This window comes from Macrosteles quadrilineatus, unplaced genomic scaffold, assembly GCF_028750875.1.
Source record: "Macrosteles quadrilineatus isolate MER2022 unplaced genomic scaffold, UCM_ALF_1.0 Scaffold_5__1_contigs__length_97177068, whole genome shotgun sequence".
In the NCBI taxonomy this organism is placed as follows: Eukaryota; Metazoa; Arthropoda; class Insecta; order Hemiptera; family Cicadellidae; genus Macrosteles; species Macrosteles quadrilineatus.
In genome coordinates, this window is record NW_026542598.1 from 78,638,127 (window position 1) to 78,655,483 (window position 17,357).

A 17,357-nucleotide genomic window follows, 5' to 3' on the forward strand; every position below is an offset into this window, starting at 1 on the left:
ACAAACCCACAATTCCCTATTCAGCCCCTAGTTTCAACGTTCTTAGAACAATTTCTACAATGTACTATGCCCCTAGTGTAGTGCTACCCCCAGTTGGAATATGTCGGCCTTAGTCACTAACAAGACTACAAGATCGCGCCACTCATCACACTCATTTCCATTCATACTTGGCTTAAAATACCTACTTTAATGGTCGCCATTTTAAAGAAAAGTATAAAGTATACTGTATAAAAAGTAAGTTGTAGCTCTAGGTCAGTGCTAAGAAATAATTGTTGTTAATGTAGAACCTTCAGTGGAAGAGGTTTGTTACTTCTCAGTAAATAGGACCAAACGTGAGTTCACGTTATCAGCAATTTGATCAGGATTACCAGGAGTTTACAATTTCGTAGAATGATCAACACTTTTATTGGACAGGCAGCTGATCATTATTTAATTGGTAAAAATAGATGATTTTCTAGATATCAGTTCCTAGTGTCATAGCATTTTCAAACACAAAGCGATAAGAACTTCCGTCCCGTTAACAGCTGATAGAACAGCTGATCATGAAGTGGTGAAATCATGTTAACCTCATACACTTGAACATGTACACACGAGGGAGTAATTGGCATAGCCCACGTTATTTTTTGTCGTTCTAAGCCAAAGTCAGGCAATGGTTTGAAACCATGCAGCCTCACAGTTCAATAATCATCGCGTAGGCTACTGGCACAGGTGATCACGTGGTACTTTCAAGGTCACAAGGTGTTGATAACACAAGGTCTGGGGCAGTAAGAGTCAGTTCAGTGTGCAAGTCAATAGCGGTCGCGAGTGAACGCTCCGCTCTCGTTACTGATAAGGTAAATAACAACTATATGTTAATAATAAACTGTGTTGGTGATGGTGGTTAAAAAACATTTTTTTGTAATTTATGTTTTCGTTTGTGTTTGTAGTCCAGTAGGTTACCGATATTTTATCAACTGGGTTGTTGGGTTGAGTGGCTAAAGAGGGAAGATAATGAGATAACACTTTGTTTATTGCTAAATGCATTCTATATTACAGTATCATCTGTACTGTTGAATACATTACTAAACTATTTATTATTGAGAAGTAAGGCATTGATTATTTAAATTATTAGATTAATTTAATATAGTTTATATAATATATTCAGTAACTATACAAATACATACAAAACATGCATAGCTTTTTTAATGACTGTACATACTTTTTTAGTGTCTTTAATAACTTTGTGTCTTGCAACTTAGTCTTAACAATGTTTAAGTTTTTACTGTAATTTCAATTGAAGCTAGTATTTATGTACTAAACTACCTACCATGTACTGGTAACAGGTTGTTTTGGCTTTGTTAATTGCATTTGTGAAAATGTTTTTAGACCATAAAGATTCTGATTCATAAACAGTTTTGTCTAAAACCCAAAGCCAATATTTTCATTATATAGTGTTAGATGTGTACAACATGTATAACTAAGAATATATCTATTGCTTCTCAAGTAAAACTCAAGGAATAATTTTAATGTTACTGTAATTAATTTATTTTTTTTAGCATTTGTTCAAACATTAATTATGTAAGGTTAGGAATAAAAATTATAACTTCTAAAACAGTTTTTAATCATGCAACACATTTTCAAACATTAATTATGTAAGGTTAGGAATAAAAATTATAACTTCTAAAACAGTTTTTAATCATGCAACACATTTTTATAATGCATATTATATTATACAGTTTTGTACAATATAAAGTGTGGTGGTAATAATTGTTTTTGACATAATATTAATAAGTAAGTTCTAAGTAAACAAATTTGATATTTTCTAACAATGTTATCAACATTATTTGATTTTGGCTAGAATAAAAAGCCGGTTTTGTTTGAATGGAATTTTAAATCATTAACAAACATAAATAATTTATAATTGAATGATGTTTATAACTTTAAAAAGCCCTTAAACTTTAATAGCCTTTTTGACTTCAAAGTTAGAGTCAAAACCTCAGTTTTTCATTTTGATTGCCAGGTTCTTGATATAAGGTAAACAACATAATTAATTATTTGTTCTTGAATCTGGGAATACCACATAAATTCTCAGTTTACACCCATGAGTCGGACTTTTTAATTTTATGATTATTAATTGCAGTTTATATATTGTTGTTGTTCTGTTGTTTCATTCTTAACATAATTTAGCTGTATGACCATCTTATCTCTGTAACAAGTAAATAAGTCTTAGTCAAGTGTAAACTAGGTCAATGGTAAATCTAAAACAGAGTCCCTTGAGCTTCTAAAGTTTCAATGTTAACATACAGCAGGATGTAGATAAGCATTTAGTTAGTGGAATAACAATTACATAAGCTAGAGATACCTACAAGTTAAGGCCATAATTGCTTGTCAAATATAAAATTTAATCGGGGTTTTAACTACTGTAAATTTGAATGGATTCAATTAATATTTTACTTGGATTAGGAATTTAAATCCCGTTTTGAAAACATTATTCAATAGAAAATTTAGCTCCCATAGGGTTTATGTAAAGTGATACGGTATTTATTTATATTTCAATTGGCAACACTTAATACGACAAACTTAGGTAAAATGAGGCAATAAATTCCGGGAATGAGGAAACACTCTAGTTGAAAGATGCTAAAATATTTAATTTATTTTATTCAATAATCCATTTACAATGATTTCAAGTGCTTGTAGGTACCCCTTTTATTGCCCAAACTAGTTGTTAAACGGTAAAGTTACTAGTTTTACTATTTTGAACTGCTAATACTGTACAATTTATGATGCTTGACAAATCAAACAATCCTTGTCCTGGAACTTTGTCAATATTTATTCTCTTACACCTAGAAAACAATGAAATGTCTTCCATTGGGATGGTATACCTGTCTAATAAACATAAATCTTGTTCACAGTGATCAACTTAGAAGTTCAAATTGATTATCTTACTATCATTGAAAGTAAAAAAGTCCATTCCAGGTTAAATTTAATTGATTTAAAATTATGAGTAAATTTCTCCAAGGCTATAAACATATGATAATTTTTATTGTTGCTTCAAAGCTTATACTGTATTTGAATTATTTTGGTTATATAACTCCTTGGTCAGTCATGATGAATCACCAGCAGCCTCGCTTTCCGCCTCAAAACACTTTGTGTCTCAATTATTTCACCGTACGTAGTTAATTGGATATAATTGCTTGCCTTAGTTAATTAGTTTGTTACCAGCTCTGAAATACAAAACTGAGGACAAAATGTATAGAAGTTTACAATATTATTCATACTCGACAGCTTAGAAGTTATTTTATAAAAGTTTTTATTTTATTTTACAGGTAGGGAAAATTTTTGACTTCATCATAAATGTTTATTAAAAAATAAAATAAATATAATACTGTATCCTAATTCAAGTGTATTAACTATAAACATCTAGTTTATATAGATGAGTTTTTATTCGGAAAATTTTCTGTAAACTGTCATGTGAAAATAATAGATTTCATATTATAGGAGTACCTGACATCTAAAAGTGTTGTTTACTTTTTTAATTACTCAATGAATGAATGGTTTATTCCACAAAAAATGCTATATGATTTAAATGTTTACAATTTTTACTCCAGCTGTGATGGTTGTTTTGGGGGTTTGTGGGACCAATTGCCTGTAGAATTTAAATTTTTTAGCAAACCCTCCCCACCAAAAAAAAAAAAAAAACACTTTTTGTGTCTGTTGACAAAGTAGGTAGTAAAAAAGTAATATTCTGTCACTGAAAAATTTTGCTTGGTTAGGTTTACCTGATTTAGCATTTTCCAAATTAAATATGGATTTTTTTATCTACTCAGTACTGGTAGTAATATTTTTGTAAACTACCAACTACCAACAATTTTTTTACAAAACACTTTTTTGGCAAAGTAGTCTACGTTACTAGTGAAACACACCAACAATGGAAATGTGTTTTACACAGTTATGAATAAAATGTAAAGTAAGGCGAGGAAGCCGTACGAGTATGCTGACTCTAAGCACTTTATTGGATTGTTGTAATGTGTGGTGTCACTTCCAGAACCAGGCCAGCATTCTACAGCTAGCCTTTACAATCAACTGTGCGATATCAGACATCCGCGATGCCCGTCTCTGAGAAAATCGGCAGGAGAAACTGTATACCCGTCATCTACTGCAGGGGAACCCACTATGAAGTGGGGTTTGATGTGGTGAGTGTTTTTAAAGAGTTCTGAAAAAATAAATAAGTAAAAAGTGTGTATACTAACAGTATCAAGTGTGTATAATAACGATATAGAAAAATAAAACTAGAATAGACAGGTAAAAATTCATCTTAAATTTACTATAATTTTCACTAGCAGCTCGCAAAAATTGTTCAAAACTTTTAAAAGTACTCCAGTAATTATTAACAAATATTTAAAAACTGTACTGTACTAAATTTAAAAAAAAATATATATTAATATATAACAAATATTTAAAAATAAATCCTATAGTAATTTGATTTACCTATTTCGCCTGAAGGTCTTGTAGTTGAACTTATCGTTACTCTATGCGCATTTCGCCGCTCAGTGCGGCATCTTCATGGAGTTCTTAAATTAAATTATTAAGTTATATAATACAGGTCTTGTCGCTGGGTACAAACAACAATAAATTTATAAAATATCTTGACACTTGACCTAATGATTTTGTTTACAGGATATTATTTATTTCTATTGTTCACTTTTTTGTTTCTGACAATTTATTTTAATATACTACTTTGGTCATACTTTGGAATGGCAGAGATGTACCCAGATATTTACAACTGCGGTTCAGTACCAATTTTTCATAAATACCTGGGTATTTTTTTACAAAGGGCCATAATTTTGACATGAAAAATCCAATGAACTATGTAAATCACTGTTAACGCTAATATTTTTTGTAAATGCACACTTTTGGAGGTTTATCCACCCCCGGGTAAATACCCAACCCACTGGGTATTTTCCCGAACCCAAAACACTAAAAGACACCTTACAAACATTTCAATTGCATAGAGAACTCACAAAATAAAATAAAAACATACTTAAAGTAAAACAACAATTATATTACAACTGTTTCAACCCCCAGGGCCGAACATTCAGCAGCCTAATCCAGAGCTTCGTCGCCACGTCAGGACCTCTCAACAAGGTGTACCTCCCGCTGTACGACAGTCCGGAGGGTCGTAAGGCTTACGACGCTACACTCGCCACCTGCAAGGAGAACTTCCCTCAGTACGTCAGAGAGATAGAGGGAACAGCGGACGGTGCTCAGGTGCCTTTCCATAAGGTAAGTTTAGTCTTTTTTTGACTAATGAAAACTAACTGTTGAATGATAAGGGCCGTTTTAATAAATGGGCCAAGAGGTTTTGGGTTTGTTGGAGTAGCAAGAAAGAGAAAAATTACCCCACAAGGTAGGTGGATAGGGGCTCAATTATCTCTTAGGCCCACAGCACATCACATGCTAACCTGAGGAGGATCAAATTTATTTTTTCACTTCAACAAACCTAAAGGTGCATTGTCCCTGAAGCGACTCTTGCGATAGTAGCTGAGCGATAGTAGCTCAGCGATAGTAGTTGAGCACTGGTTAGCGTTGTTTCAAATGGGACCATTGTCCTTGATGCGACTGCGACTGGAGCGGCTAGCGGCTGAACACAGCGACTGTAGCGGGTCTGCTCTAAGGGGAGTCAGAGTCGCAGTCGCTGAGCGATTTGTGTTGTGTATAGACTTGTTTATTGGTCGTAATGTCTTCAAAGAATACAAAACTGTTTTCTACCCCTGAAGAAGATGAAAAGCTGTTAGTACAGAATAAGTACGGTATTGAATAAATACTTGAAGATTTAAAATGTGGGGCGCATGATAATTTAGAATTATCTTTACCTATTGAACTATTATTATCCATTGCATGCTCCCCACGTTTTTCGTTTTAAATCTTACAAGTATTTATTCTCTCCACATATTTATAAATTATTTTTACTTTTAAGTGTGTTTAAAAACGTATTATTTTTAAAAATTATTTTTATTTATAATTATATTCTACTAATTTTAGAAATAATTTTATTATTTACAGCTGGCTTCAATTGATATATTTATTTTGGCCTACATTCTTCCAAAATGTAAACATAAAAAATTCGGAAGCCCATGGAGCTTAGCCCAAGGGAAATATGAAAATTAAATGATATAATATTGCATTGTCATCCATTTGTGAGCTATGTTTCAAGTTTCAATTCTCTAGCTCATCGGGAAGTTAGTTATTGATTGCAAAGTTTGTACCGGACAAGAAAGTGAGCTAATAAAAACGTTTTAAAATTAGCTGGTGTCATGGCACTCATGGCACCAATTCACTCGAAAAGTCAGCAAAATGAACAAAATCGCTCTAGAACAATCGCTTCAGGGACAATGACATGGTTAGCTACTATCGCTGAGCTACTATCGCTCAGCTACTATCGCAAGAGTCGCTTCAGGGACAATGCACCTTTAATATGCCACTCCAGTTTAAAACTTTATTAGTGTTTTTATGGGATTAACTCAATCAATATTTTATACACTTTTAATGAAAAGGGACAATAACTACTTAACAAAACTACTATTACAAAATGGACGGAAACAAAAATAATCTAACTATAAAATATCAAATTAAAAAACGCCTCAAATTATTTTTTTTTAGCACATAAACCCTCACAAGTACAGTAGACTCCCTTTTTTCTGGATACCTTTTAACCGGACAGAATTGGCAGGAAGTGGGCAGAACTGAAACGACTTTTCTCAAGGGAAAGATTTGAGACCAGTATGATTTACGTGTCTAGTTTTACTGTTTTTACGTAAATAATCATTATTGACTTAAATAGTATGCATTAGACGTTTCTAATTCAACGAGTTTTAGGGGATGTTGGTAAACCCGAAAAACCGTTATCCGGTCTGGCCTTGGTCCCAAGGAGTCCGGATAAGAGGGAGTCTACTGTTTGTAGCTCTGTTCACGTCCATGCACCCACCACACATATAGCCATTTCAAAATCATTATTGAAGTTTGGGTAGTGCCAAATATGAATACAGGCACAACAAACTCAAACTTAAAAGAAAATATCGGTAAACTTAAACTACTAAACATTATATCAAAGTTTAAAAATTTGTCAAATATTATGGAACGGTATATATTTTCCCTAACTTTTCATACAAACCTATTTTTTATACAATTTTCCTCAGAGAACTATAGTGAGCTAATACAAAAATTTACACCTAATGTTGCTGAAGTATAATTTTTCACCAATAATTACTGATGCTTGCTTTAAGCGAGGTATACATTTTGATTACATTGCCTTTGTATTTTTAGCTGTTTCTTCTACACATGGATGACATCCTCCCAAACTCGGTTCAAAAGAAGTCATCGGAATCAACCAATGGATGTTCAACATTGTGCTGCAATCAGCCAAACCAAGTGAGTTCTGTCATTTAAAATTCATACAGTATGTTCGACGTAGTTTAATTATTTGAAACAGTCATGATGGCTTTTATTAAATCATTAAGACGTTTAAAAAAATGTTACATTAGTTTTTAGGTTTTTTTATGTAATTTAACTGGATTAATTATTTTGTTTCCAGTTAAAAAGTGACACACACCCATAAAAGTTAATTTAATTTTTCCAGTTTTATTTTATTTAACCTAGCGCATAAAATGATTACATACTTGCACAGATTACATATTTGATTACATATTTGAATCAGGGACAAGAACAGCTTGAAATATCAGGTATACTGTAAAAGACTATGGGGCGGTTTGGGAGCTCGAGCCCAGCTAGTACGCGCCTAGTGTTAGACGCGCCTAACTTTAGTCCCCGGACCAGAAACCAGGCTTGGGAGCTCGCGCCTAAGTTGAAATGGTCGTAGATCAAGTATAGTCGCGCCTAAGTTCCAGCGCGGCTAGATGGACAGGGAATCGCGGGGAATTCAGGTTTTGACGTTGGCAACGGCCATTGCAGAACCCGTTACCGTTGACAAAAACAAAAGATGAACACTTTTTGAAGATGGATAAAATTTTATCTTGGTATATCAATGGGGGCTAATTAGTAGACTATGGTGTATGTTTCTGCATTGTACCATTTCAAAAATGTAGTTTTGTAAGATCGTTGTTTTACATCCCAATGACTGAAGAACCGCAATTGTTTATATTAAATTCTTTTAAGATCTAACTTTATTTTGACTTTACGAATTATAATTATTTAATCAGTTGTCCTTAAGTACTACTAGTTGTCTTTTAAGTACTACACCTTATAAATACGTACAGAGCAACATAGGATTAACATCGGAAACTCGGTTTCATGCAATAAAAAGCTTCAAAATTAAACAGTAATTTCCCAGTATAATATAGGGGTATTGACAAAAAAATAATAAAAAGTAATTGCGGAGGTTATGATTGTGTGAAGCCAAGGTAAATGTAAGAAAAATCTTGTAATACAGTACTTAGAAAAAATTGTTGTCAATTTAAATTTTTTTTTACATGACACTCTTTTATCTAATTTTCCTAGGAAAGTATCTATTACCGTAGGTAGCACTTAGTTCCGGGACCGATAAACTTTTCCATTTTGATGTCCCTAGAGGCCAAAAACACTGTTCGTTCAAAATTTTATATATGTATAGCCTATATATAAATGTATTATATATACGTCCATAAACGTGAGTAATTTTTGTCTGATTTTGATAAAATTTGGCATGAAAGTGTTAGGCGCGATTCTCCTTAATGAGTTCGCGAACGAGCATGATCAGACCAAGGGAACCCGGAGTTGTATAGGATAAAAATAGTTTTTTTCTCAATTTTAACCCTTATAACATAAATCTTTGTCTTTAAAATATTTTAAAGAGTAATTTAAAGAGTAAAGAGTAAAGAGTATTTTAAAGAGTATAAAAACAAATTAATATCTTAAAATGTTTTGTACGGTTATTGGCTACAGAGACTATTGGTAAAATTGTAAATTTTAAATTCCCATGTGATTCTTATGGAGAATAAGTTAACTGTTCTAGTGTGGTCGTTTATGGATATATTTTTATGAAACTTGGCAAATTTATTTATTTTTTATAAAGCTGTTAATATTTTGTTAAAAACACTCTTTATTACCCTCCCTGTAGCAGCATACCTACACCGTAGGTAGTTTTAGGTGCTTGTTAAACCTAAAGTTATTTAAATAAATTTAATTGAAAGCTCTATTAGGTTATTTGGAAATTCGCTTAGTCTGCAGGTTTTCTGTGGCGGGTTATTGATATACTGTATATATTTTCTTATACTCCAAATAATCTAGGTACTCCATTTTGATGTAACTAGCACTTGGTCAATGACACTGAACTGAGCTCTATCACAACGCAATAAAAAGATAACGATTATGACTGTGAGCTATTTGCAGTTTTTTATGTTTTGTTTACTTTCTCTTCACTCTTTTGTAGGGGGTGAGGGGGGGGGGGGTATGCATGTGGTTGCTAATTATTTCCTTACTGTTAAAATATTTATAATTAAGGTACGGGTGCTTATAGTCAAACTCTCAGTTGAAATAAATTCTATTTAGGGTTCATATTTGTATTGCAGTTAACAGTAAAAACAAAAACCAAATAATCTTTCGTTAAATTTAGCTTTCTGCAAGATTTTCGTTTTATTTTGAACAACAGAAAACTAAAAAAAAGTTTTATCAAATATACTTTGAGAGTAATGAAAATGTTCGGAATTTAATAACGAATTCCAATATAACATTCTTTTAGTTAATATGTAAACAATTAACTTGCTAATGAGCTAATACCGGCATGATGTCGACTTAGACCTGCCCCCTGGCAGGACTAAAGTTGGGGACTAAACTCACTGATTTTTATGACGAAAACATATCTCTTAGTCCCGAAATTGGTCTCCCAAACCCACCGAGACTATCTCTTAGGCTGGCGCCTAAGTCTACTTGACTCCCAAACCAACAATATTTAGGCGCGAGATTATCCCTGCACAAGTTAGGCGCGCGCCTTACTGATCCCGAGCTCACAAACCCGTTTTCGAGGCGGCAGCCTAAAATACCGGAAATATCCGGATTTAGTCGTGGACTAGCGCTAATACCGAGCTCCCAAACCGCCCCTATGTATACCTTTTATTAGGTACTACCTGAAACTTTATTGTTTTAGTCAGATCATTAAACTCCCAAATGATCAACGACAGCTATGTTAAGTTTCATATCAAAAAAATTACTGACTTTTCTTTGGATTATCATTATCAGTGAACCAGTAAGACTATGATTTCTAAACAAGCACTTAACCTAATTTTGTAGGAATTAAGAGCTGAGTTATACTAAAGTTAATTTAATTTAGTTTTTGACTTTTGTTGTTGTAAAACAAATGTGGCAGTTCTCTGTACCTATTTTCATTCTATTTGTGGATCAAGGTTAAGCTTCTTTGGTGTACATTTTCTTTTTAATTCCCAACTACTACTGCTGACTACTGCGACTGCTAATGTCAATTCACCAACCCTCAAAAATATTGGCAATAAATTAATTATATTGTTTGTAGTATAGGAGGTGCGAGTTTTAACTCTAAAATCAGAGAAAGGTTATAATAAATTTAGACCGAGTGTAATAATCTAGAAACCTTATCTTGGCTATTGATTTTCTTTTACTATCTTTGCTTCTAAGCCCTATCTCTACTTTGGTTGGCAGGGGATATTAAATATCCCCTGCCAACGTTGTTCAACGTAAAGTTCACTCTATTTTAAATTTTAAAATAGATAAAAATACGAGGTCACTTCTATAATACCTAAGAGTATATTTAAGAAATTCATTGCTTGATGCGGAGCACTTTGAAGTGGTGTTATGCATTGTGATTTTCATGTAGGATTCTGTCCCACAAGCATTCAAAGTTATGATATTATTAACACTTTTACCGAAACCCCGGTCTGACAGGCCCATGGGAATTTTCACAAACGCATGTTGGCAACACTGTTCAATTGGGGGATTCCATTCCCCCAATACCTTCCCCCTTTTCCTCTCATACCCGTTGATATATTGTTTTTTTCATTTTGCGTGGGTTCCGTGACCTTGACAGGTTGTATGTTCATAACATGCCTATCTCAGAAGCCCAGCGTTAGTATATTTTAAAGCGGGGTCTCACAGGCCAAAGGTTTTGGTTTGTGTTTCTAAGCGGTTTCCATTATTTTCAAATGGGGTCTCACAGACCGGTTGTTTCTGTTAGCATCAGCCTCGGTAGGGTTTCGGTATTAGTGTTAAACTTATATATTTTACAGGAAATCCTGGGCCACAATGAGGACGCGCTGGCCGAGACTTTGAACCACATCTACTTCGTGTCGGCTCACATCCTGGAAGACTCTCCCCAGGGGAAATGGAAGGTTCGGGAGGAAAAGTTCACGTCTCTCTGCTACGCAGGACATCTCCCAGGCTTCACCATGTCCTATAACCATCATGGGTTCGTCTTTTCCGTCAACATTGTTAGTGCCAAGACTCTTATCGCTGGCAAAACACGTGAGTTTTACATCAGAATGATCTTGTTAATACTTTAACAAAGTCCAGCTATCTTCTTAGCCAGGGCCATTTAGTCTAATGATTAAAATAAGTTGCGTCATAGACTAACCAACGCAAGTAGACTTCTCATCCCATTGTAAATTTTGAAGCATGTTTTTCGTGTCTAGTTCATGTACGGTGACACTGGGCGCTAGTGTCGAAGAAATTTTGTTTCTATTATTTTAGGGTTAATTTCTTGATTTGTGCTTTACTGTTTGGTTACATAACTAGGGGACAAGTTACTGTTTATGATTAGATTGTATATTTGGTTAAATGACTGTAATAACGGGGAAAAAATTGTAAACAAAACACGACCTCTACATAAACCGTACAGAACTAACATTAACACTAAATTGTCGTCAGCTGTTCCATTAGGATGAGAAATCTACTAAGGGAGTATGTTTTATCTATGGTTTCGTCCTTACTCCTGTTTCGATCCATAACAACAAAATTTTCTAAAAATCAAGCCGTTAACTAGATTACTACAATGTTAAATTCATACATCAATCGCAATACCAGCAATTTTGGTGCAGCTTTACAAGAACTAATTTTATAAAATTTTAGACATGCTGTATATTGTTGCACTACTTGGTTTAAGATTAAAGAGATACTGTGAGCCTTTAGCTTACAGTAAACTAAAGAAAAATATCTCTTTAAGCTTCAACAGCCGCTGTACAAAGTTAGTAGAGCTAAATTCCAATAAGTTAATATTGATTTTCATGTTGCAGCAAGATACTTCCTGACGAGAGCGTTGCTGGCTGCTGAGAACCTACTGCAAGCTCAGCAGATTCTGCGAGATGCTGGTGTTGGAGCGGCAGAAGGAGTCAGCATCAACATGACCTTCCTCTCACAGGAGGGGGACAGGGTGTTCCACAACGCTGAGGTGAGAATGACTCGCTTGTTCATATAAATCTCCTCTATTGTATGATAAACTAGCTGTTGCCTGTCGGCTTCGCCTGACATACTTTTGGATTGTTTACTACTATGAACCCGCTGAAGTTATGACTTTGCTAAACCTAAAATGACCTAATGCATTAATTATCCATATAGTAAAAGTTATTAAGGATTATAGTACAATTTAATCGGAAATTCACTATGAAATTCCTATTGTTTGGGTTGTTACCTCCCTTCAATTTTGAATTTTGTAAAACTCTGTCTTATTGCATATTTACACCATACAGGGTGATAGTGCTCGCTTTAAAAATCAAAAGGTTGCTGATGTGATTCTGAGAAAAGTAAGTATTATTTTATGGTTTGAAAGTGGACTTAGCTTTGCTTGATTCTCGGGCTTGCAGTAAATGGTCCTGACTAAGGTATCAGTTGATCTTAGTCATTTGCGAAGCTAAAATCTCATCCATTCAGCACCCATCCTTCAATAATGTCCACCTTAAAATGTCAGTTATCGAAATTTAATCAAATCCAGCCATACTTATTTGATCTGAGGTGAAGTTTAAAGTATCGAGTTGATTTCTAGTTGCATTATAGAATAAATAGTACTATACTGTATGTAACACCTCCTTTTGTGATAGGTTGGTCCAGCACTCAACGCCAAAGAATCTCCTCTCAGCATCCTTACAGTTAGTCCTGGAGAGTTGTTCTTCCATACAAATAAGTAAGTACCCCTCTCCTATCGTATTTTGAATGTTTATGTTTTGTTGAATGAAAATAAATGTATTATATTTTGTTTTTGTGGTAAACCAATTATTTAATAATGAAATTTTGTCAAATGGACTATGTCATCAAAGAGCAAATTGATCAAGATAAAAGTTGGTGGCAAGAACTTTGTTTGACACTGCTCTATTTTTAAAATAATGAAGTTCACATTAGTGCACTTATTGGTATTTAGCTTACTGTATAAGAGCTGTCATTAATTCCTTGCTTACTGAAATAAGCTACATTAGTTATTTTTATTTCTAAAACTCAACAAAGAATCAGCTTGAGCCAAGGGAGTATGCTTCTCTCACTTGTATACCTCTTATCAGTGTTGGGGAAGCTACTTTTAAAATGTAGCTAGCTACAACTACTGCTACATTTCCAAAAAAGTAGCTTAGCTACAGCTACAGTTCCGCAAAAGTAGCTAGCTACAACTACAGCTACATTGAAATGTAGCTACAGCTACAATTTTAGCTACTTTTCCAAAGACGTTACTTTTTATTCCACGCACATTAGGTAAATGTAAAATTAATTGCAACTACATCTTTACTGAACAAACATTAAAAAAATGTCAGTATTGTATCTAACATTAATTGGAAAACAAATTATTACTAGATTGTATTTAATTTTTTGGCATTATAAACCTAACATTACAACAACAGAACCAAATAGTTCGGTGTCCCATCATATTTAGTACTTATTTTTAAATATTGCATTATTTTTATGCATCTTAAATGTAAATTTCATTAAGTTCAAAGGACATACAACCAAACTATATTTTAAAAGCTCATTTTATTTCTTTAATAGGCTATAGATTCATTTATAGATGTCTTATATCAACAATTAAGACCAATAAAACTGTAAAACGATTATTTAAAAATACTTTTTTGTGTTACAGAGCCTAGCCTACTGAAATTGGAGTTTATTGCCTTTCTTTTAATGTTAAAAACGACATTGCTATAAACTTTTAAGTGATAAGTTACTTGTAGTATGAATAACACTTTTCAATGTCAAGAAATCGTCCTTTATTGTCATTATGCATAGGGCAAATTGTGCTTCAACCTAGTTGGTACAGAAAACAGTATCCAGTAACTTATCCTGAAATCGGCTTTTAATTTAAACATGTTGAAATTTGTAAAGTAAAAATAACATGTAGGCCTACTTGGCTATGTAACAAGTTGGCTATAGTAGGCTTGTTCTTGCTAGGACTAAACAGATAGGATTCCTAATAATTGAACTTGGAACTTGGTATTCGTCTTAAGGTTTAAAGTGTTGGTTTCCATTAAAATCCAAGTTGAAACACTATCGGTATAATAAACAAACTAAATTGATTACTAATTTCCCTGTCAATCACTTGCAAGCATTCAATAGCTTCTCTTGTCACCGGTAACGTCCAAACGTCTGCATCTAGCGATTTTATTTTATCTGACAGTAATCATAGAGTAGTAAATTAAGGAAATGAGAGCCAAAAATGTGGATAACACTCATTTAATGGCCTCCATGTCCACACAACGTTGTAATAGAATAGGGAATGAAACGGCTGCAACCAGCTGTATGAAGCCAAGAAAGTAAGGCTTAATTTTTTTTTTAAATCTCAGTTTGAAAGAGGTTGTTTCACGTAGTTAAGGTTGAGGTTATGATAAAAATCACTATCTCAAACAATGTTAATGTAGCGAGAAAAGTAGCTAAAATTCCGCTACAATGTAGCGCGCTACTTCCCAACACTGCCTCTTATTACTGGATAACATACATCAGCTTACAATAGCAAATCAAGATAGAAGTAATTTTATGAGCTAACTTAATTAGCTTAAAGAATGGTCCAACACAGCAAAACATATACTTCATTTCATTGGATAAAAGTGTATTTTTCAACCTCACATAGCAAAATTGGATAGAAGCTGTTTTATGAGCTAACTTAAAAAACAACAATTTTTGTTTTCAAAATTAGTTATGTTAAAGGATGATGCTGTTATAACAAAAAATGAAAATAAAATATAGTTCATCTCGTGTACAACAATAAGTGTAATTTTGGCCGAATGGCCAAGAAAAGCCGAACCTCGCTCATTTCCAAGTCCTAAGCTTTGGCTCTTGCTACTAGATATAGATATTTTACACCCAACTTATGAATTTATATTTATTATTAAATTATCAATTTGTTTAAGTTAACGACTGCTCTGTTGCTCGCAGGTACTTGAGACTACAAATTCCCGAGGTGGGAGGAATGATCGTGTCGAGCAGTGATAGTCGTCATGCCACGCAGGAGGGAATGCCGACTCCCAAAACTGCCGATGATGTCATCAACGTACTTGGAGACCAGTCCGGCAAAGAGTTCACCATATTCCGTGAGGCCGGTGATGATGACTTTGTCAAAACTGTGGCTGTCGGTAAGTTGTCACTTTCAGTTGAGATAAACTTAAAAATATAATTTGTTTTGAAAACTGTTTGTTGGTCCTCTTTCCATCTTTGGAATAAGAACTGTTAAGGAAGTTAAAAGTTCATAAACTTATATTTGAAGATTGATTAGACAAATAAAGGATTGATTAAATGACATGATGAATGTTTAACATCACTAATAATAATCAAGTAATAATCAAAACACAATTTTGTGCTACAACTATTTAACATTGTGTGTAAATCGTTAAAATTTGAGGTTAATGTATCATCCAAGCCACATACATTATCTTGAAAACAATTCTAGTCAATTAGCTTAAAGACTGAGTAAGCTGTAGAGTAAACAATTCAAATGTTTGTGTTTTAAAATTATCCCTTTGTACTTTCCAGAATTTTGAGAACATACAATTCCCTTCATTAATTTGTTTCTCTGTTGGGATTTTAGTTCAAAGAAAGTATTATTTTCAACAACGTGAACCAAATTATAGGAATGATAGTAGTCATGACTTGTAGTAAAGACGGATAAAACTTATTTGAAAGGCCGTGAATTTCCATGGAAATAACCTATTTGTTAATACTAACCACCTAGAAGTAGGCTACATTTTGCATCTGATATATATAATAAATTTTTGTATGAAAACGGTTTTTATTTCTTGACAGCTTTTAACAAATCAATCACTTTTTACAGGGATATTTGACTGTGTCAACAAAACATGGAGCATCTACGCAGACAACCCAAAGACTAGTAAACCCATCGTGGTTTTGCCCATTGAGATTAAGAGCTCTAAAAACAGCACCACATGATTCAGTGTTCGCGGACGATTGATTGTACCATTGACTTTGGATACTGAAATAGGCATACCATCTGTGTGGACCAGCTTTAGCCAGTTTTTTAACCAAACAGATGATCATAGTTGACTAAGCGTCTCATATTGTATGCTACTATTTAGGTTTAAATTCCTTTTTTTTATTCATTACAATAGTTGATTGGGTCATAAAAGATGCAATTGTTCACACAAATTGTTAATTCAGTTCGGCATGATTCAAAAATTAGAAAACAAGAATGAAAACAATGTTTAACGGTAGCACATGCTTCCGCATGCTTTATTGAAACAAGTTAATATATATTTTATAAACTGGCTATAACGGGAATGGAAACGCTATAACGGGGCTGTTTACTATACAGTAGAGTTTTATAGTCAAAGGACACATAAAAGTCATGTACTTAATCAAAAATGTATTTTTATGAGGTTTATGAAATAACTTTATTTATTTTTGTAGCCTAACTTACCTGAGTTTACCACCTAAAATGGATGTGTTCTTACTTGGACTTGGAAGATGTACTTAAATAATTTTGAATTCTAGGTCTTATATTCAACTTTTTGTCTGGGATAAATGATAAATGTTAAATATTTTGGTTTTCTCTTTGTTTTCTGTCAACTTAACTTTTATTTTTTTTTTTAGGGAAAATGACAAAACCCTAACTTTATTAGGCCTACTACCTAACTAACCTCAACCTGTTTTTAGATAGCATTACCAATTAGCTAAATACTTGTATACAAATCAAAAGAAAGTTTTAAACAAGCATTTTATCAAATACTTTACATATTTAAGTTATATGTTATATTGTTAATCAAATTATTAACTTTAATTGTTACTTTTGATCTCTACACCAATATTCCTATGGTTTTGTAAAATAATGTACATAAATGTTGTAACTTTTAATACAAGTTATTTAATTCAATAAATTTTAACTTTAGAGCAATTGTTTTATTTAACCCTCTTGCACAGACATTAATAAAACCACTGTG

General features: G+C 33.3%; 1 protein-coding gene across 1 annotated transcript; it reads left to right on the top strand.

Moving 5' to 3' along the window:
* Positions 1–620: 620 nt before the first annotated feature.
* Positions 621–17,307, top strand: LOC128995129 (beta-alanyl-dopamine/carcinine hydrolase-like). The gene is made up of 9 exons (XM_054420038.1): positions 621–833; positions 4,025–4,172; positions 5,065–5,262; positions 7,303–7,407; positions 11,229–11,463; positions 12,231–12,385; positions 13,032–13,114; positions 15,343–15,539; positions 16,235–17,307. Exons 2-9 carry the CDS (start codon positions 4,086–4,088, stop codon positions 16,348–16,350), a joined length of 1,176 nt encoding a protein of 391 aa, XP_054276013.1. The 5' UTR covers positions 621–833; positions 4,025–4,085; the 3' UTR covers positions 16,351–17,307.
* Positions 17,308–17,357: the final 50 nt, after the last annotated feature.

Coding starts and splice junctions, on each gene's coding strand:
- LOC128995129 (XM_054420038.1), top strand. CDS start 4,086: ATGCCCGTCTCTGAGAAAATCGGCAGGAGAAACTGTATACCCGTCATC. Junction 12,386..13,031: donor GGGTGTTCCACAACGCTGAG/GTGAGAATGACT, acceptor CTTTTGTGATAG/GTTGGTCCAGCACTCAACGC. Junction 13,115..15,342: donor TTGTTCTTCCATACAAATAA/GTAAGTACCCCT, acceptor TGTTGCTCGCAG/GTACTTGAGACTACAAATTC.